Raw genomic sequence first — 21,607 nt, 5'->3', positions numbered from 1 at the left:
AAATCCAGCATCCTTTTATTACAAGGAGCCAACCAGGCTCAGGCAGGAGAACCTGTGAGTCAAGATCTCTCTGTCTTCCACTCTGCCACCCTGATTCAGCAGCACCCAACATTCCCTTGCCTCACAACAGGGCCTTGTAGAAAGCCACCATGGGCCAAATCATTCAAAATTATGTGTGAGTGCAGTAGCAGCAAGATGCAGATATGGTAACCAGGTGAGGACAGACAGTGTTAAGAATCTTAAGGAATGGTTGGATATCTGGGAACAGAGAGGGCATCCACCCCCAGAAAGGTGAAATGGGCTTGATACGTAAACTGCTTTTGTTGCCCAAGCTTTATGCATCTGGCTGTGCTGTCCCTGTAGCCCCTAAATGGCCCAAAGGTACAACCCAGAGGAAAGTTCTCCTACCTAAACTCCTTGGGAATGAACAGGAGCTGAGCAGGAGTGTCAATGCACAGGAGAAACGCCACACCAGATTGTACATGAAATCCATTTGTGAATATAGCTGGGGGCGGACGCAGACAATCTATTCAAATACAGTGTCTAAAAACATCAGTCCACCCACATGCAGCAAGCGACAATTGAAAAACAGACTCTTTTGTTCTTTGTGCTGTTAAATCTAACAATGCCCCCCCAAAGTTTTTAAGCCACAAGGTTCCAATCTGTTCAGCCCCAGAAGGCTGCTGAGGTTCTTCCATCCCTGAGATGTACAAGAATACCTGAGAAATACATTGCAGTAATCATGTCCTCTTTTTTTCCTCTTCTTTTTCTTCCTTTTTTTTCTCTTAAAGATTAAAATATACAAAAATACAAAACAGAATATTTATACTTTTCTTAAAAAAAAACAAAAGCAATGAACACTGAACCCCGTCCCCCAAAAAACCAAGAAAACAAAGAAAGCAAAAAGAAATCAAACCCAAAGATACGTCATACACGCACGTCGTAGTGCAGGTTTCACATCACGGCTTCAGAGCAAAGAGACACCCACCCACCCTCCCCCATGTGTCTCACACGGCAAGTTAAGCTGTCCTGGGAATGAAATAAATTAAAGGCATCAGTAGGGAAAGCAGGCAGGGGGCAAGGGAACAGCAGCTTTACCTGATGAGTGAAAGTTCGAAAACAAAATGGGAAAGACTCGAACTCAAAACCTTTGTGCTTGAAATTAGCACAGTAGATAGGTCAGGCTTTTTGGAATCAGAAAGTGTAAATTTAAAAATACTACAAACAATACGAATTTAGTGCCCCGTGTTTGTATCTGCTACATTCTAGCCAAGTAATATGAAGCAGGTATGTGGCCTGTCAAATGTTGCTGAACTACAACCCCCATCATTCTTGGCTATTGGCCATGTCTGCTGGGGCTGATGGGAGTTGTAGTTCAGTAGCAGCTTCCCACACATGATGCAAAGCAACACATAGACAACAAAGAAAAGCAAGCCATATTTCCAAGTGTAGGTCTCAGGCCTGGTTTGACAGTTAGGGTAGGCCTTTGGCTTGTGGAAATAATTTCTGCCCATCCCAGTACATGCATTGTTTAAAATGCTCCTTTTACATATCTGCAAGCGGGCCTACATTTCCTCAAAAACCTGAGGCCTAAATCTTTCCACTTGGCCAAGATGAGTCCCCACATACAGATGGGCAGTAAGAAACTTTGGGGGTGACCCACACCTGGGCAGAAAACAGAGGCCACAATATTGTATCTGTCTGTGGTCCCCAAAGGTAGGAAATTTAGATGCATTATTTAGAACAGGGTTCTGAATAAACCCTTAATTCAATAGTGGGGAACCTGCAACCCTTCAGATATTACTAGAACCCAGCTCCCATCAACCCCAGAAGCATGGCCAGCGGTCAGGGATGATGGGAGCTGTGGTCCATTTACATCCCAAGGGTCACAGGATCCCTACCTGTGCCCTAAAGGTCTGACTTAAGTAGACTGTAACAACTGCTTTCTCTGCCTGGCCCACTCCCCACAGCATGCAGCCACATGAGAACTGGAGGCAGCTATTTATTCCTGACAACTTTAACCTGTGCAAAAATCAAAAATCAACCCACCCCTGAACCAGATTTCTCAGCTGCTTTTTTTTTTTTAACCCTCAAAATATTATTTGGATTGCTGGAGAAAGCAAAAATGAGAAAGGAGCAGCTGCTTCCCCATTTCCCAGAATTGAACAATTGGGGACAGGATTTGCAGAACTCCTTCCCATGCTGAAACAAGGGGAGGAGGCTGCGTCAACATTCAGGCTCTCTGAGCTTTCACTTTGCTGAAGTCTTACATGTTTTCAGAGCTGCTGTTCTCTTGCTAGGTGCCTGCCTTCCCTAAGCCTGGAGGCAGAGGCTATTCACGATTCCCCCCACCCACCCACTCTTTTTTTGCCAACTCGATGCCCTGAAGCCTGTTGATCCGGTATATTCCCTACTGATTTCCCAACATCATTCCCTGGTTTCAGGAACAAGGGGTGAGCTGTACATGTCCTCCTCCTCCTCCCGGAGGTAGGCGGGCTTTCCCTGAGAACTGGGCGACTGCTGCGTTTTGACGGGGCAGTTGGCCACCATGTGAGCAATGCTTTGGCAAAAGTGGCATTTCTTTGGTTGTGGCGGGAGCTTGCATTCTTTGGCGTGGTGATCCAGGCCGCCACAGTTGTAGCATCTGGGAAAGAGAAAAGAGATGGTGAGATGAGGCGCAGGAGAGGTTCAATTTGTTAAAGATCACAAGAAGCCTTCGGCCTTCTCTTTTCAAAAAGAAAGACCGCACCTTTAAGCCACAAAACCGACATTAATTTACGTACAAGTTCTAAGTGCTCTGGGTCCAGGATACTGAAGAGTAAAACAACAGCAATGTAAAAGAATCAATAATTTCAAATCCTTTAATAAACCAAACCTGGAAGCAGAATGTGCCATCAGGTGCAGCTACGCAAGAATCATATACAGTTGTACCTTGGTTCCTAAACGGCTTAGTTGTTGAACAAATTGGCTCCCGGATGCCGCAAACCCGGAAGTAAGTGTTCTGGTTTGTGAATGTTTTTTGGAAGCTAAACATCCAACGCGGCTTCTGCTCGAGTGCAGGAAGCTCCTGCAGCCAATTGGAAGCCACACCTTGGCTTTCAAACAGTTTCAGGAGTTGAATGGACTCCCAGAACAGATTAAGCTCGAGAACCAAGGTACCACTGTAATTGCAGAGTTAGAAGGTACCCTAAGGACCATGCGGCCCATGGGTAGGCAAACTAAGGCCCAGGGACTGGATGTGGCCCAATTGCCTTCTAAATCCGGCCCGCAGACGGTCCGGGAATCAGTGTGTTTTTACATGAGTAGAATGTGCCCCTTTATTTAAAATGCATCTCTGGGTCATTTGTGGGGCATAGGAACCCGTTCTTTTTTTCCCTCCAAAATATAGTCCGGCCCCCCACAAGGTCTGAGGGACAGTGGACCGGCCCCTTGCTGAAAAAGTTTGCTGACCCCTGGATTCTAGCCCAAAGCTGCCCCATATGGGGACAGAACCTGCAACCTTGGCATTATCATCACCATGCTCTAACCAACTGAGCTATCCAGTACAGGTCCCTCCAGTTTAAGCATACAATAATTAAGGGCACACATCATGTGTATCATGAGTGGAAAGTACACATGAACACCACTAGGGGGCAACCCTGCTCTGCTATCACACTGTTGACAGCTACTTAAGGTCTCCTGCGGAAGGCAAGATTGATACAGTGATGAATCCAGAGTAGAGTCCCTAAGACGGGTTGGATGGTGCCTTGTCTGGTTCCTTCTGGCAACTCCTGCAGCCAAGCTGGTGCCAACTGTATTGCTCTGTTTTCCTTTGGACCTTTTCAGCAAGGCCAAGCCGGGGGGGGGGGGCTTGCTGTGTGGGCATCCCAGGGCCTCCATACACACTGCTCAGGCTTGTGCCCAGGGAGGTCACTTGGGTGCTGCTAATGCAGTGCTTTGACTTCACCCCCAGAGGCACACTCCATTGTCTCTTGAGAAACACAGATGCCAACAATGTTCACCTTCATCTCTAAACACAGGAGGGCATTCCTCACGAGGAGGCGTACAATTCACTGACAAAGAACATGCTTTTCATGTATGTATGCATCTACCCAAGCATATTTCCCTGCCATATGCATTTAAAAGAATCCCGGTTGCAAGATCTTAAGCTGCTGACATTCAAAAGCAGTCAATTCTGCACAAAGCAGACAAATGGCTGAACTCAGCCTTCCCCAACCTTCAGGTGTTTCCGGATAACAACTCCAATCAGCCCCGGTCAGCATAGCCCACGGTCAGGGATGATGGGAGTTGTAGTCCGAAACACAGACCCATATTATGGTGTCTCTTTTCTTTTTCTGAGCAAAGGGGAGGGGGTCTTAGGGGAAAAGAGACCGATCACAGCTCCATCCTGCAAACACACGTTCGCAGAACAGGAGCACCAGCCCGTGCTATTCAGCCCCTGGGTGCTTCTGACCTCTGACCTTTCACTTTTGAGGTTTTTGCCCTTTCCTGGGAAATTTGCATCTGCCATTCATTTAAAAGGCTGAGGGAAGCCCCTAGCACAATGTAAAGGCTGCTGCCCAATCCCTGTCCAGAGGAGGCAAAAGCCACTCAAGCTCTTTTGAGTTGCTTGGGCTCTGGCCTTAAAGTAACAAACTCTAGCAAGGTAGCATTCTTGATGCCTGCTACTGTACTGTGGGGAATGGCCCTTTAATTGTAGTGACGGCAGCCAGCCAGCCAGCCAGGTTGGACAGCAGCTGAAGGTCCTGGAAGCCACATTGCCTCTTTGCCACTCTCCCTATTGGGCCTCTGGGCACTGATTTTTAGCAGCGAACAGTCAGCACTGCCACTTTTGAATGGGAGCAAAGCTTGGCTCCCACCTGCAGTGGACAACCACCAACTAAATTTGCCCCAAATGCAATGCCACAGCCTATAGATCTATTAAATAGATTCCATAGGCCCAGGACACTGAATTGGGGGGAGGGGAGTGAAAAACCCAGCATGCCGAGAGGCTCACAAAGTCTGTCCTGGGGTCTCACCCTGCTTTGGGAAGGGGCCTCAGGTTTGACCAAGGACAATCCCGAGACCCACCCTCCCCAAAATGAGTTTGGGGGAGGAAGCAAAATAGATGCCTTTGTTGCCTCACAGTAGTGGCTGATATGGAAACCAGGCCTCTGTAGGACTGGGAAGATTAGGCCTTGCTGGGGAGAAACCCTAAACAGCCTGGCTTGGGATTTCGCTTTCTCTTCTCACGCCCACTTCCCTTCGCTCCACTGCTTGAAGAATGGAAGGGAATTGTTTTTCTGGAGACAACATGGATGGAAAGTTCCTCTGATGCAAGAAACAATTGGTTGCTGATTTTGAAAGATGAATTGAATATTGGGACTTTTGGAATCATCAGTAATACTGCACTGGATTTGTTTTTTACTGTGGTCACATCGGTACCTTACATTTAAAGCACTGTTATACCACTGTGTCTTCTCCCAAAGCATCCTGGGAACAAGTTGGTTAAAGGTGCTGAGAGTTATTAGGAGAATACTTCCCCACAGAGTTCCCTGGGAAGAGGGACTGGCTGTTAATCCAACTCAGGGAATCAGTTTAACTCTGGGAATCACCTCTTCCCTGCCAAAAAATCCAGGAGACCAATCTATGACTGATGCAGGCAACCAGAACTCTGGCATGCAGAACACCCAAGGTCTCATAAGCACAGCAGCTGCTTGTTTCTTGCTTGCGCCAAGCCTTACCTATCTCCTTTCGGCCTGCGCTTCTGGAGGTTTTTCCCCTTTGGTCTCCTCTCGCTGCCGATGCAGAACACTCCCCCTGGGCCGGTGACTCGGATGGACTCCAAACCCTTGCAGGACTTCTTGAAGGTGAATTCGACTGCCTCTCCTTCTTTCAGGCTGCGAAAGCCTTCCATGTGGAGCTTGCTCTGGAGGCCAGGGGGGAAAAACAGAAAATTATCCTGTCTTTGATTTTGTTCCCTGGATCTCATAAATTAAGTTTAATGTTTCCATCAATGCATAACCCCATATTTTATGATACCATTCTTTAACAGTAGCTGATCACCGTTTTCCTGCATATACTATTATTATTATTGGCTTTGTGTCAGGAAATCGGTTATAGAATTGCTGCAAGACATTCTGGTTTTGCTTGCAACATATTAACATGGTTACTCTTCTAGAACTCATTCAGGCCTAACTCAAACTTCTGCTTTATAGCACATTTGCAGAAGAACCCAGGACAATAAGAAATAGAAAGCATGTGCCAGAGAACACACGCACGCACAGAGATTTCAACTAATTAAAACTCAATCAGCTACATTGAAAGTCTCCATTGAACCACTGTGCTTGTAACATCTGCAGAGTGCCCCGATCAGGTCTCTAAGGGTCATCCTCTAACGCTTGCTCCGATTCATTTCTCAGCAATAAAAATGGATCGATGGTTGTGTATGTGTGTGTCCCTGGAGTGCTCAGTTCGCCATTGTGGCATTATACCTCCTCCTTTTTACCTTTGATAGAGAAACATTTGTTGTTTAAATCCTGAGTTCCACAACCGTTTTATCTAAGGTGACATAACCGTGAAACTTCCTAAGTTTTTCACAAGGAGAAGACTTTTCCACTGTTGCCGAAATCAGACTCTGCTAGTAAAAAAACACACCTCAAAGTGAGGTAGTGTAATCTGGGTCCCATCTGCACTATATTTTTTAAAGCAGCATCATGCCACTTTTAACACTCATAGTCTAGGGTTGCCATACTTCAAACCGTGAAAATCAGGCAGAAAAGTTCTTGGGTGCTTTTTTTTTCTTTGCCAAAGTTGTTGAGGTTTTTTAGCAAATTCATATGGAACCATTAGTGTGCCCCCCAAAGCATCCTGGGAACTGTCTCCCACAAATCCCAGAGTTCTCTGGGAAGAGGGACTGTTAACCACACTGAGAACTGTAGCTCTGTGAGGGGAATAGGGGTCTCCTAACATGCTCCCCATACAAAAGATGGAAAGAATGAGGGTGAGAGATAGCAAGTGAGGTTATGGTTAAAATTAGATTAGCACTGAGGACTTATTAGTTCACACTCCCTATTGCTATCATGATCAACAACAGCAACACAGCTAAAATACAGTGTGTGGTAAATTATGGTGTAAAGTGCCATCTCAGGATTAAAAGGAGCCCTATGGTCATTTTCAATCTGTTTTGGGAAAAGTGAAAATAATATATTTCCACCTATCCTGTGCTAACCATTTCCAAGACTTGCTGAAGTAGTTTCCACTATCATTCCTTAGTCAGACAGGCCATCTGCTGTACACAACAGTTCCTTAGAACAGAAGGGTGGTTTTTTAAAAAAATAATAATGAATGGAGCATGCCCACCATTCATGAGTTGCTCAGTAACCTAGATCATGTGACTGCACTTAGCTTCCCTCTGGCCGAGTTGCAGGGAAAGCCTATATTTAAAAATGGTGCAGAGCCATTGTGTTGATTGGCCATCTCACAGTCAGTGTCAGCTCTCTCCCCAAAGCAGAGAGTATTTAATTATCTTCTTCCGTATCCTCTCTGCTACCAACAAGCATTGACCCCTCGGCCATTCTAAATGCACAGAAACTTTTGTTTGTTTGCTAATTCAATAAAATGCAAGTGTATTAAAAGTAAAACAAAGTAAGACGCAGGCTGATGAAGTTATTCCAAGAATGAAGCTGTGATAAAGAATTCACATTTAATTTGCAATCCTAAACACTGGACACAGTGGGGCTTACTTTGAACTAAACATACATAGGATGTTTTAACACGTTTTTGCTAACCTGGTGTCTTCCAGATGTTTTGCACTATAACTTCCATCAGCCTTAACCCTCGTTGCTTTTCTCTGACTGGAAGGTGTGCTTGGACTCTAATAATGCCTCCTGCTTTGTTGGATGGAGGGGAGAGAGGGAGTGCAGAAACACACCTTCCATACATAGGTAAAGTTAAAATCCATAGCTCTTCCCTCTTTTGTCTCTGGCCCCACGCACCCCTGGAATGTGGCCCCCAGAAGGGAATGCAGGCCCCAGGCTGAAAAAGATTCCCCTTTTCTGATTTGCAATCATTGCACCCACAGAAGCAACCGGGCAAACCATCCAAATGGAATGAAAACTGCGGGCACCTTGTGATAGTTCAAAGAGGTGCATTCAAGTCTCACCTTTGGCATGGCCTCACCACATAGACCTAAGCATGGGTGTCCAGAGGTAGGGGCAAGGGGCCAAGCACCCATCACCCCAGGCAAACCATAACCCACAATTGCCTGCTTTAGCTGTTGTTGTTTTTTACAGAGTAAAGTCCTAGTATTCGTAGAACCTGAGATAGGAGGCAAAATATACAGGCACTATTCTTTTCATAAACAGTGGTACGTCAGGTTAAGAACTTAATTCGTTCTGGAAGTCTGTTCTTAACCTGACACTGTTCTTAATCTGAGGTACCACTTTAGCTAATGGGGCCTCCCGCTTCCGCTCCGCCGCTGCCACACGATTTCTGTTCTCATCCTGAAGCAAAGTTCTTAACCCAAGGTACTATTTCTGGGTTAGCAGAGTCTGTAACCTGAAGCATCTGTAACCCCAGGTACCACTGTATATTTTTTTTCCTGAGGAACTAGCCTGCTCCTCCACTTTCAGTGTTCTACCTTGCCTTCCCCCCCCCCCAGAAAATTCCTGTGGACACCCTTAGGTTTGGTTATGCCACTTGCCCCATCCCGAGTGGAGCTCAGGCCACCGCACCAGAGACACGGGCTGTGTACACATCATACATTTAAAGCACACACCACCCTGCAAGAATTCTGGGAACTGTAGTTTTTGAAGAGTGCCGGGAACTGTAGCATGGGGGGAGAGAAGGACAGCTCCCAGGATTCTTTTAGGGTGCTTTAAATGTATGGTGCATAAACTGCCTTAAACACCGTTTCAACTTAAAAGGTAAAGGTAAAGGGACCCCTGACTATTAGGTCTAGTCATGGCCGACTCTGGGGTTGCGGTGCTCATATTGCTTTATTGGCCGAGGGAGCCAGCGTACAGCTTCTGGGTCATGTGGCCAGCATGACTAAGCCACTTCTGTCGAACCAGAGCAGTGCACGGAAACGCCGTTTACCTTCCCGCCAGAGTGGTACCTATTTATCTACTTGCACTTTGACGTGCTTTCGAACTGCTAGGTTGGCAGGAGCAGGGACCAAGCAATGGGAGCTCACCCCGTCGCGGGGATTCGAACTGCCGACCTTCTGATCAGCAGGTCCTAGGCTCTGTGGTGTAACCCACAGCGCTACCCGCGTCCCAACCACGTTTTCAACTTATGCTCTCCAAAAGTCACCAAAAAGCAGGATGTGCTTCTCTGTTGACTAAGCAAACAGGTCAGTCTCCTGGTACTTTTCAACCAGACCTGGGAAGGAAGAAGCATGCAGCTTTCCCCCATTCAGCACTTTTCCTCTACAACTCCTTCCCCAGCCATTTCCCCCTTGACACAGCAAGCACACACCTGGGAGAGGGTTGTGTTGTGGCAGCACTCCCTTCCCCAACCCATCCTTTCACCTCTCTCCTTTGCAGCTGTTTGACAGTAGCCAGAGTCCCATATCTGCCTCTGAGCCCTCTAGCCTGGCCCCTTACACCCTTTGCATTATTACCTGCTCTGTCCTTGCAAAAACAGGGCCAACTCAGTCACACATTTTTGTTGTTGTTGGTCTCTCATCAGATAGCTTGCCTTAGCACTCCCAGTAATCAGTCTATTTAGATTGATAGAACAAAGCCTTTACCCCTTATCGGCGTTCAATTCTAATCACAAATGGGGCATATCTTTGACATTTTGAGGCAACGCAAGCATATAATCCTTGCTGCAGATTGGCATATCAATCTATTGTTGGCATGGATTGAGAGTGCTGGGGCTTCTACAGGCCTTCCTTTGATGTCAATGTATGAGGTTCGATCAAATGATTTCCAAATCCAATTTCACCCCTGGCCACAGATGCTTCACAGTGGTGTCTTCTCATGCAGCTGGGAGGGAGGATGCTGAAGACTCTCCCCCATCTCAGTAGAGTTGCACCATTCACACATAAGCACGGAGCCATATGGGGCCGAACGACAAGAGAAGCGTCTCCCACCTGGAAATGTGAATCCTGAAGGACAGATTAATCCCAGATGCCAGATGTGCCCATTTTGAGAACAGATGGATCTACTGAATTGTAAACTTTCAAACAGGTACTGCGAATAAATACAGCTCCCCACCGACAAGCCTATTTAGCCTTATCTGTTACCCTGGGAATGCCTATAATGACTGGGACCTGCAACAAAACATTACAGCATGGACTGTACCCCTGGCGGCCACTTTAGTGCTTCTAAAGACAGTGATGGCCACAAACTTGGATGGCTTTAGGATTAGACAAATTCATGGAGGAGAAGGCCATCAGTGGGAGCCAGCATGGTGTGGGAGCCAGTGTGGTGTAGTGGTTAAGAGCGGTGTACTCGTAATCTGGTGAACTGGGTTCGCTTCCCCGCTCCCTCCACATGCAGCTGCTGGGTGACCTTGGGCCAGTCACACTTCTCTGAAGTCTCTCAGCCCCACTCACCTCACAGAGTGTCTGTTGTGGGGGAGGAAGGGAAAGGAGATTGTTAGCTGCTTTGAGACTCCTTAAAGGGAGTGAAAGGCGTGATATCAAGTCCAAACTCCTCTTCTTCATCAGTGGCTACTAACCCTGGTGGCTAGGTTCTGCCTCCAGGGTTGGAAGCTGAATACAGATTGCAGGAGAGAGGATCTTGCACACAGACATTGCTTGTGGGTTTCCTATAGGCATCTAGCTGGCCACTATGAGAACAGGATGCTGGGCAAGATGGACCAGTGGCCTGATATAGAAGGGCTAATCCTATGTTCCCTTCTGGATTCCAGCCACTCCATCCCCCCACCCTCATATTGTTACCAACATTAGTCAGAATTATGTGGCCCAGTCCTCAATGGACTGTTCTGAGAACGTCCTGCCCTTTTGGGATTTTCCCCAAGCCCACTGATACCTCTGCCATGGGTGAGTAGGTGTCAATTGTTTTGGCAGCATGTGCAACTGGTGCTCACAGGTGGAACATCAGAAACAGTGGGAGTGATAAAAGAGTTCACACCAGCATTTAATGCTGCCTCCCCCCCTCCCCTTATTGAAATGCTGCCCATGAATTACAACATTACAAAGAAAACAGGGCTGCTCTTGTGCAAGGTTTTTAAAAGCTGATTTTCCAACTGCACAAATTTTCCTTAAGACACCCTATGCTAAATCATCATCCTTCAGGAACAAACAAACATTTTCATATGGCACCAGAAGGCCAGGAGTGAAGAGGGCAAAGGAACCCCCAGTCAGGAGAGCTTCAAAACCTGGGGGCTATGGCCAAGAAGACCCTGTCCAGAGTACCCGCCTGCTTCATCAGAAGGCAAGGGAATAGGGAAATAGACTGTGACCTATGCAAGTGGGCAGGCTCATTTGAGAGAAGGAGACCCTTAAGATCTCCTGGTCCCAGGAGTAGTAGAAACGGGTGCTGACCCTGGGATTTGGGGGGCAACTTTGGTGCAGGGCTCTGACCTGGGAGAGGCTGGACATGCAAACTAAGAATGAGGCTGTTTTTTGTCTTGTTGGGCACTCTGTGTTGGGCAGTGGGCCTTTTGCTGCATTGGGGTCCTGACAAATGCCCAACTTTGCCACATTCTGGAGTCAGACTTGCTAGAAGCCACCTTCATCTTCTTCTTAAATAGTTATATCATGCCCCTCAATACAAGGACTTCCAGGGCTGCCAACAGCAAGCGAACACCATAGCTCAGTGGTAAAGCATTTGCTTTTCGCGCAGAAGGCCCTTGCTGAAATTCCTGGCGTTTCCAGTTATGGCTGGAAAGAGGCCCATCTGAAGCCCTGAACAGCCACTGCCAATCATATACAAAGCAGTACAGGGAAGCTTCCTGCATTCCCTGTGGTGTGGCACCATTCTTTTCTCAGAAAGGCAAAGAGCCACATTGGGTAAGTTAATGCAGAGAGGTTCAAAGTAAGGCAGTTTCTTATGTTCCTAAATAATAATCTTGCCCACCTTCCAGGGTGGCACCCTCAGTTCCTGTAATGCGCTACACTAGCCAAGGCTGTGGAGCCTCACCTGTTGCCCTGGGCTGGGCTGAGCAACACTCTTAGAGCTGCACATAGTAAGGGGATAGGACTAGAGGAGGGCAAGCTTAGTTTTTCTGCCATTGCTGACCTTCTCAAGGAAACCAGGATGCCTTTCCAAGGGCTCCCGGGAACACAGGTCAGAAAACTATAGCAATAAAACAAAGATACACCCACATATACACACCTCAAACTCAGTGATCTGATGTTTACAGAGATCCTGAGGATACTGAAACCTTAAGGGCTCGTGTGGGTGTAGGTGCATGCATGAGCCACATTTTTAAAAGTCCATCTCCCCAGTGGTCTGAGAGATGCACCAATTTGCACCAGGGGACATGATAGATCAGTGTCTCCTTGCAAATATGGGCAGCCGACCCTCTGTACTGGAAGCAGCTGCCTCTCAGGGAGCGCTGAGTGAAATGTGAAATACTACTGTTTATTTTGAGGAGTGCTTGAGAGATTGGCCAACCAACACCAACAAAAAAAAAGCAATCTTCTCTTCCCCTGGGGAACAGGAGGGAGAAAATTGCAAGGAAGGCTGTCCGCCCCCCCCTCCCTTTGGCCCTGGGTCTTTTGAAGTGACCTGCAAAAGAAGCTGGTGGTCTTCAGAGCACCCCAAGCCCTCCCCCCTCCTTCACAAAACACACACATTGTTCAAATTCCTCTGTTATCAGATAGGTAATCAAACTGAAGCCCATTGAATTAGTCAAATAGCCCCCTTGCATCTGAAAGAAAGAGGCCCAATGCCCCATCTCCACACACCACACACAAAGCAGGAACATTCCCAGGCCTTCTCCAAAAAACTCTTCCACCACCCCTCCCCCCCCTTCTTCCCCCAAAAAAGGACTTAAGGAAAAAAGAAACAGGAGCTGTTAGAGGGAGAGAGACAGAAACAAGAGCACAAGTGGGAGAAGGAAAGATTCTGGTCGCAAAGGCGGCAAATAGAAGGGATTCGGCTTTTAACCACCAGAACTGGGCAAAAGGAACAAAGAGCTGCCCTGGTCCACAGGGATGGCCAAATTCCAGAAGTTCCAGTGTCTTTGGAGGAGGGGAAACTTGCCTGTGTGAAAACCAGAGTCTGTCTCCATCCATGGAATTACCATCTTTAAAGCCGGTGGATGAACGACTGCCTATTTTTGCCATGGTGCCGCAAAATGTGCAAATAATTGGGGTTCTGCAGCTACCATGGTATAATTGTGGCTGCCGACTGTCATTTTTAAAGCCTGGTTTTGCTTAAATGCAGCGAGGTCTGGAATGGAGGTCTGGAAATGGAAGCAGGCTTCCACCAACAGCTGGATGATGGTCAAATCTGGATTTGCTATGCGCACATGCTGATGCTCAGTTTTGCAGCATCTGTTTGCATGCAAACAGTCCCGGGTTCAATCCCCAACACCTTCAGGAAGGGATGCAAAAAAAGACTCCTTTCTGAAATCCTGGAGAGCCACTGTCAGTCAGGTAGATAACACTGAGCCAGGTGGACCAATGAACTGATTCAGTATAAGGCAGCTTCCTAGGTTCCTATATATTTCTAGGCTGCACCCAACAGGCCGAATGTATCATCATGACACAGACAGGGGTGGATTCTCCATCCAGGGCCCCTGGAAATTACACACAAGTAAAATACTGGATCAAGGCCAGAGTTAGAAAAATATCCCCGGTACTTAATGATCACTACTCTTCCTAACCTAACAGTGGCATTTTCTGTTTGCTAAGGAAAAGGAAGCAGTTAACGCTCTGCTTTTAAGGAAAAGGAAGCAGTTAATGCTCTGCTTTTAAGGAAAAGGAAGCAGTTAACGCTCTGCTTTATATTTCTGCAATGCAACCTGCCCTTTTGCATTTTGAGACCTCTATATGCCACTTTTCCCGAAACACACTTTTTTTAGAGGCAAGAATGAATGAATATGGGCACACCATTCTGATATCAACATATACACACAAACATAGATAAGGATGCATTCCAGTGGCGTAGCGTGGGTTGTCAGCACCCGGGGCAAGGCAAGTAATTTGCGCCCCCTAACCCCTAACCTGCCACCGCTGCCAGCTTCTTCTTGCTGCTGCCTGGTCTGGTCTGGTGTGGTTCTCTCCCGCGCTCAGCGCTGCGCTGGGCAGCCGCTGCACTATCCCTCCCCCAGATAGTCCCCCACTCTCTCTCCGCACCGCACGCCTGGCACCCACCCCCTCCACAGTGGGCGGCGCCCCGGCGGCTCGGATCGGATTCGCACAGCCAGCACTGTAGTGAGAGAGAGAGAGTGAGTGAGCCAGGTAGGGGCAGAGAGCTGAGAGTGCGAGCGCCCCCCCCCAGATGTTGCGCCCAGTGCGGCTGGCCCCCCCTGCACCCCCCACACTACGCCACTGATGCATTCTACCCACAACAGCTTCTAAGAATATAAGAAGTGCCCTGCTAGATCAGGCCAAAGGCCCATCGAGTCCAGAATCACTTTCTCACAGTAGCCAACCAGGTGCCTGTGGGATGCTAAGAAGCAGTGTTCAAAACTAGCCAGGTGCCAGGCACGTTTTGCTGCTGGCATGGGTCCAATTGCATCTACGTGGAGCTCTCTAGGCGCCAGGCTGGCGACCCCAGCTTAAAAACCTCTGCCTTAGTCCATTTTCCCACTGTGCGCGTTTCTCCTTCTTGCATACTGGGACAAGTGAATTGTTCTAAGAGCAAGCTACCGTCAAGCAACGTAGTTGAGATCACAGAATTGTAGTGTTGGAAAGGACCCTCCAAGGGCCATCTAGTCCAAACCCCTGACAAATGGACCTTATTCCGTTGTGGCAACCATTTGTTTAAGGTGCTATTTGGCACCTAACTTATATAGCTGTGTTTCTAACACTGCTCAGAAGCAGGCCCTGCGTGGCGGCAGCACCTCTTTCCACTTGTGATTCTGTGTGCTGTGTGAATAATCTTCCAACGTTCAACAGGTTCCAGCATGACAAGAGGGGGAGAAAAGTTATTTCTTTCTCCACGCAAGGCATATCTTATACATTTCTATCATGTTTCCCATTGATGCGCTTTCCCCTCCTAAACCAAAATAAATACCACTTACTGCTTGGTATGGATAAGCAATCCCTAATAATTCTCACAAAATACCAGCAATCCATAAACACCAATAGGAGGCTATTCTGATGCTCCTCCGCCCTCTGTCCCAGAGCGGGGAAAGAAACTGCAGGTCTTCCCTTTCTTCCCTTTTCTGCTGGAAACCCTTTATTCCTCCCAAAGTTTACCCCTCAACAAACACCACTCAATTCCTTTTCTTCTGACATTGTGCTGGGCAAGTTGTCTTGCTGACCATCCAGTTCTCTGTACCTTGATTGGACATTCTGTACTTCAAACAGCCTGTGCATGTCAGTCACTGATCTGTCCGGGATTTTTACACAAGACTGGAGCAGCCACTCCAAATGAAACCATTTGGCTGTCAATGCAACATTACCCTTCTTGCTTGAAAACTGGATCTTTTTCTCTAACTTAACTTTTCAGTATTATATTTCTTTTTTTATATATGCTTTTTATTAGTTTTCTTACTTAACACACACAACAAAATTAACAAAAATGATAAAATAATAACAAAACAAACATACATACATCCATACATTCTTACAAAAGAACTTAAGCCACCATATTCTTAATTCCCAATTCCTTATCTTCCTCAATAGACTTCCGTCTTCCTCAAAGTGGGCCTGTCTTATCTGTTTAATAAACTGCTTCTTTAATCATTTCACTATTTCTTCTGTTATCTGAATACTATACTTATAATCCATATTGTGATTTGTGAAAATTAATCAAAGCATGCCCAGGTTTTAACTTAAGGGCACTATGTTTTAAAAAATATTCTTCATAAATTTCCCACTCCTTTTTGGTTTGGCTGTCTCCTAATTGTCTCCATCATTTCTGCCAGTTCAGATATTAAAATAATTTATCCTGCCATTCCTCTTTTGTTGGTACTGATTCTCCTTTCCAATTTCTGGCAATTAATATTCTTGCTGCTGTTGTAGCATATAAGACTGTTCTCTCTTTTTTTTTCATTTGGAATATCTGAATCTAAATTGCCTGAGAGGAAGGCTTCTGGTTTCTTTATGAAAGTTTGCTTAAACGTTTTTTCCCAATTCCTCATATCCCAAAAATTGTTAATTTTTTTGCAACCCCACCACATATGCAACAGTGTCCTTTCTGCCTGTTTACACCTCCAGCACGTATTAGATTTCATTTTATACATTTTGAATAGTTTGCTGAGAATTATATACCACCTGTAAAACAGGTTTTCAGTATTAAATTTCTATCCCACCTTTTTTCCCCTCCAAGAAACACAAGATGGCTTACATGATCCTCCTCCTCCTCCTCTCCATTTTATCCTCACAACAACCCTGGAAGGTAGGCTAGGCTAAGAATTAGGGACTGGCACAAAGTTACCCACAGGGCTTCATGGCCAAGCAGGGTCTAGAACCTGGATTTCCCAAGTCTCAGTCTAACACTCTAACCACTACACAACACTGCCTGCCCCTCCCCTGCATTCCATTTATTGCCTTTTCTCTCTCCCTTCCTCCAAAAAGCCACAGGCAACTTACTGTCTCCTCGGCTTTATTGTTTTTATTTCTTGTCCACCCCTTTACCCTAGGGTCTCAGGGTGGGTCACAACAATTTGAAACACAACATTAAAAACCGTTTAAAAACTTATGACGACAAAAAATACAATCACGGAAAATAACATCTGATAAAAATAATAATAGCATCTAATAAAAAGTAACAAAAGATTATACAAATGCTAATTTTACACTCAGATTTCCAATCTTTCTGCATTATATGCACTTTCACCCTTGCTTCAATTTACAGCTCTAAGCTGAGAATGTGACTCGCATCTTGGTGCTCCCAACAATCTTGTAGTGTAGGCAGGGCTGAGTGAACAAGTGACAGGCCGATAGTCATGGCCGGGAGAGGATTTGAATCCAGATGGTCTCCCATCCAGCCATATTCAAAAAGCACAAGTTCTTCAACCTTGAGCCCCCAGATGTTATTGGACTACAACTCCTGTCCTTAACTGGACTCTGTTGAAATGAGAGGTATTTTCTTAATCTCGTTTAAGGGTACATTTTTTCCTCAGTTCCCAGCACAGCCTCTTTTGGGGAGATCAAGGGTGGAAAGAAAGAAAGAAAGAAAGAAAGAAAGAAAGAAAGAAAGAAAGAAAGAAAGAAAGAAAGAAAGGCAGAGTGCCATATTTGATGGCTATCCCTGCATTTGTACATAGGAGCTATGCATTATTATTATTTTGTGTTTCCAGCAGCATTAAACCCTGGATGTTGTTTCTACCTAATGTGTTTAGGAGTGAGATGTCAGTCTCTTTCTTTGTTCTGGTCAGTTTCAGACTCTGCCCCTTTGACAGGCCAATAGAAAAATAACAGCCCTTCCGCTAAACCAGGGGTCTGCAACCCGCGGCTCCGGAGCCACATGTGGCTCTTTTACACCTTTGCCGCGGCTCCGGGGCGGATACTAGCGAGGGGAGGAGGCGCATTGTGCGCCCCGACACTCCTCACTGTGGCGGGCGCTGTACTGGCTGTGACGTCGCATGGGGACAGTGCGTGCGTTAGTCACGCACCGTCCCGACATCACCTTTCCGCCCACCCGCCCGCTACATTGTAAGGGGCATGTACGCTGGTCACTGCATTGAAAGGGGGCATGTATGCTGGTCACTGCATTGAAAGGGGGCATGTACGCTGGTCACTGCATTGAAGGGGAGTGAAGAACACACACACACAAAAAGGTAACTTGTTAATTTAACGTTTATTTCTATGAGGAGGAGTAATTCTGAGGGGTCAAACGAAGAAATAATAATAAAAAGTGACAAAAATGTTATTTTTATAATGATGAGGTTTTTTTCTTCGGAAACGGGTCCAAGTGGCTCTTTTTGTCTTAAAGGTTGCAGACCCCTGCGCTAAACCTATCACCAGTATCAACAGAAATATCCTATGGCGGCCTTCATTAATATGACTTTTTGAAATGTTTAGGACACCAGTTCCCTTCAGCCCCAGCGGAAGGGAGTTGCAGTCCAAAACATTCGGAGGGCACCAGGTTGAGTAACGCTGACCGGTGTTTAAGAACCTATTTGTTTCCAGATCAAAATATGTATAGTGCTGAAAGGAAACCAAGAACTGGCACTGCTTTATAGCCCCAAGCTGTGTGCTTTCAACAAGCACCTCCTGCAGTTGCCATCTCATCAGGAGGCCCATTCCATACAGTGTAGGAATCCAGGCCTTTAATGTAACAGCACCTACTCTGTGGAATTCCTCCCTCTTACATATCAGAGGGCAGAGCCTCTTGGGGGACTTTCCTTTTTCAACAAGTCTTTCAAATTGAGATTTTTTTTATCCCACTTTGTATCTATATTAGATTTGCAAACATTTCCATATGTGAAAATTGTTGCATCAATGTTTTCAGATGTGTTTATTGTTAAATTGAAAGGTTTTTTAGGAAGAGATCCATAAATACAGCTAAATCAATAAATGCATGATTTGAATCTGGGCACAGTGCAGTGAACCCTGAAAGCTCATATTTCATTTCTTCTTCTTTTTATATATAAAAAAGATAACACCCAAGCTTCTAGTCTTTAAGGCTGCAATGGCAGGCTCAAAATGGTGAAACCAAACACTGGAGCAGGGAGCTGAGCAGGATTACTAGTGAGAGGATGGAGAGATTTGCAGAGCACTGAAGAACCAGAATAAATTATGCTCGATACTATATTCCTATTGCACACTTATTTCCGAGTTAGCCCCACTGAACATGGTGGGATTTCGTTCTGTGTAGACACATGAGCATCTTTCACAACCACTTTATCCTCCTCCCATTAACCCTGTGAGATAGGTTGGGCCAATCACTATCTTTCAGTTTAAGGCTTCATGTCTGATTGGGGGTTTCCATCCATAGTCCTAGTCCAATGTTCTAACCAAAACACCACATTGGATGTGGTACTTAATTTGCATCATCCACACAGGTGACAGAATTCTGCTTTCCTCAGATAAATTGGATTGTCCAAGGCTACCCAAAGTGCAGGTGAAACTTGAATCCAGGTGTCTCTGCAGGTGTCTATACAAAGGACTAAGGCAGGGGTAGGCAACCTAAGGCCTGGGGGCCGGATGCAGCCCAATCCCCTTCTCAATCCGGCCCACAGATGGTCCAGGAATCTACATGAGTAGAATGTGTCTTTTTATTTAAAATGCATCTCTGGTTTATTTGAGGGACAGTGGACCGGCCCACAGCTGAAAAAGGTTGCTGACCCTTGGACTAAGGATACAAGACCAATTCTACAGTAGGCAAGAGCAGTCTTGCAAATATGTCTACAGAAGCTACTAGTCTATGAAGAAAAACACACACTTTAAAATGGATTAACCCACCTGTGCATATATACTTAGTGTTAGCCACGTGTGGCAGCCTGAAATAGAGCCCCCCACCCCGAAAAGTCCCTGGGTGAATGATGAAGGAGAGTCTTACTCCTTCATAATAATATCCAAACCTACGGTACTTTAGATCAGCTTTCTATTTGAGCACTAGTGTGGTAGCTATAGGCAAGAAATCAGACACTGAAGATGAATGTGGGGGTGACCATATTGAAAGATGAGTTGGGACCCCTGCATTGCTGGGGGCTGGACTTGATGACCCTTGGGGTCCCTTCCAACTGTATGATTCTATGAATGAGCAGGATAGTGGAGGCAGGACTAAGCAAAGGATTCCATCCCTCCTCTGCACCCAGCATAGAAATGCAGTAGCATGCTGCTCCAGGAGAGACAGGGCTCTCTTTCTCTCTCCTTCCTGCTCCTGCTAGTCTCTAGCAGGCTAATAAAATTTTTTTGCAGGTTAGCAACTCTTACGGACTTCCTTGTGATGTCAGACACAGCGCGGACACCTGATCGGCATGGACCAAAACTTTGAATGGTAAAACTTCCTCCACATTGGCAGTGCTCCATCAGAACATATGATCTGCTTTTCAAATTCTTGATTGACAATCTCTGTAACTAAACACCCCTACTTAACCTGGACATTGAGCAAGAAAGGATGAGGTGCTACAATGAGCCACACTGCTTCAGAAAGCAGGTGGGAGATAATATTTTGATTGCTCTACTGCCTTAAAATCAACAAGAGATAGCAAGAGAAGCACACACACAAAACAGGAGCGGCTTTCTTAAAACGATCAGTTTCTAAGTGAAAGGTTTTAAATTCCACCAATCAACAGAATGATTATTACATTGAGATCCCATTGTTCCTCAAAGGAGCTCAAAAAGCAGGATTCCTTGTTCTCATCTCTTCTGCACCAGGGCTTCATTTATTAATGTGGTTTTAAAACAGTTCCAGCACACAAAACAGGTGTTTTTTCAATCTTGGGTCCCCAAAATTGGAGACAACCAAATCCCAACTCCTTTAAACCTAAAACACAAATACATCTACCCTCCTTCCTAAAGGCAAAGGTCAGTCCTCCTCCTCCTGCCCCCTTCCATAGATTGGGCGAGAAATAATATGACCTCTTTTCTTAGATGTGTGGGGCAATCCAAACCAATGACAAAACCAATGCAGAAGAAGAGCTGTCATTGTTCTCCAGACAGAAGTCTCCTCAAGGAGGCCCATGGCATGACAGCAGAAGATGACTGGGGTTTACACCCTCACCTTGAAAACATAGGAAGCAGCCTTAAACTGAATGGGCTTCATTGGTGCATCAAGTTCTGTATCAACTACACAGTATCTACCACAGAGCTGAAGTCCTTCATGACTGCACACAGCCTACCATCTCAAAGACTTCTCAAGCATGGGAACCAGCCACAGCCCTGCTGTTGTCCAAGCTTGATGAGAGAAGATCTGTCAAGAGGACAGACCTCCTTGTGGCACTCAGGACCACAGCGCAGCTTCCAGCTACAGGAGAGACTGCCGTGGTGCTGGATGCTGCCTCAGGGCTCCAATGTTCTCCTCAGGAAACTCCCAAACATTCCTAGTGCAAATAACAGTTTTCCTGCCTTATCTCTTGCAGCACCTAGCATGCGTGGACAAGATGAAGATCATGTGGGATGCCGAGTTCCCAATAGCCTAGAGGCAGCAGTCAGAGTGAAAAGGAGCAAAGGTTTGAGGATGCTTCTGTGTTGCAGCATAAGAAGCTGCCTGCTCATGAGTCATACCACTGGGCCCATCTAGCTCAGTAAAGCCTACACAAGCTGGCATTGGCCCTCCAGGATTTCAGACCTACGGTCTTTTCCCAGCGCTGCCTGGAGAGGCCAGGGATTGAACCCGTTGCTTTCTGCATTCAAAGCAGATGCTCCACCAAAATTACAATATATCGCCTCTGTTTACTAGAACAGAATATAAAGGGTTCTCACGGAACACTAGCAGACTCGGCAACATATTGTTAGTGGGCGGGGCAACCACCTGTCAATCACACATTGTCATTATGGTTTCACTTGATTGCTCCACTATCTCTATTGGACTAAAAAAAAATACTGGTGGGTAATTTTAGGTCACATCCACACCATGTGCTT

General features: G+C 46.1%; 1 protein-coding gene across 1 annotated transcript in view; it reads right to left on the bottom strand.

Moving 5' to 3' along the window:
* Nucleotides 1–1,006: 1,006 nt before the first annotated feature.
* Nucleotides 1,007–21,607, bottom strand: part of LIN28A (lin-28 homolog A) — a 51,862-nt gene continuing 31,261 nt past the window's right edge. Inside the window, exons 3-4 of the mRNA XM_081202794.1 lie at nt 5,724–5,908; nt 1,007–2,644 (exon numbers count right to left, since the gene is read on the bottom strand). Coding sequence (XP_081058920.1) covers nt 2,428–2,644; nt 5,724–5,908 — 402 coding nt within the window. The 3' untranslated portion in view covers nt 1,007–2,427. The remainder of the gene's footprint in view (nt 2,645–5,723; nt 5,909–21,607) is intronic.

This window comes from Podarcis bocagei, assembly GCF_964188305.1.
Source record: "Podarcis bocagei genome assembly, chromosome: 7".
Lineage (NCBI taxonomy): Eukaryota > Metazoa > Chordata > Lepidosauria > Squamata > Lacertidae > Podarcis > Podarcis bocagei.
The sequence above is the reverse complement of the archived record's forward strand: the minus strand, read 5'-3'. Positions and strand labels throughout refer to the sequence as shown.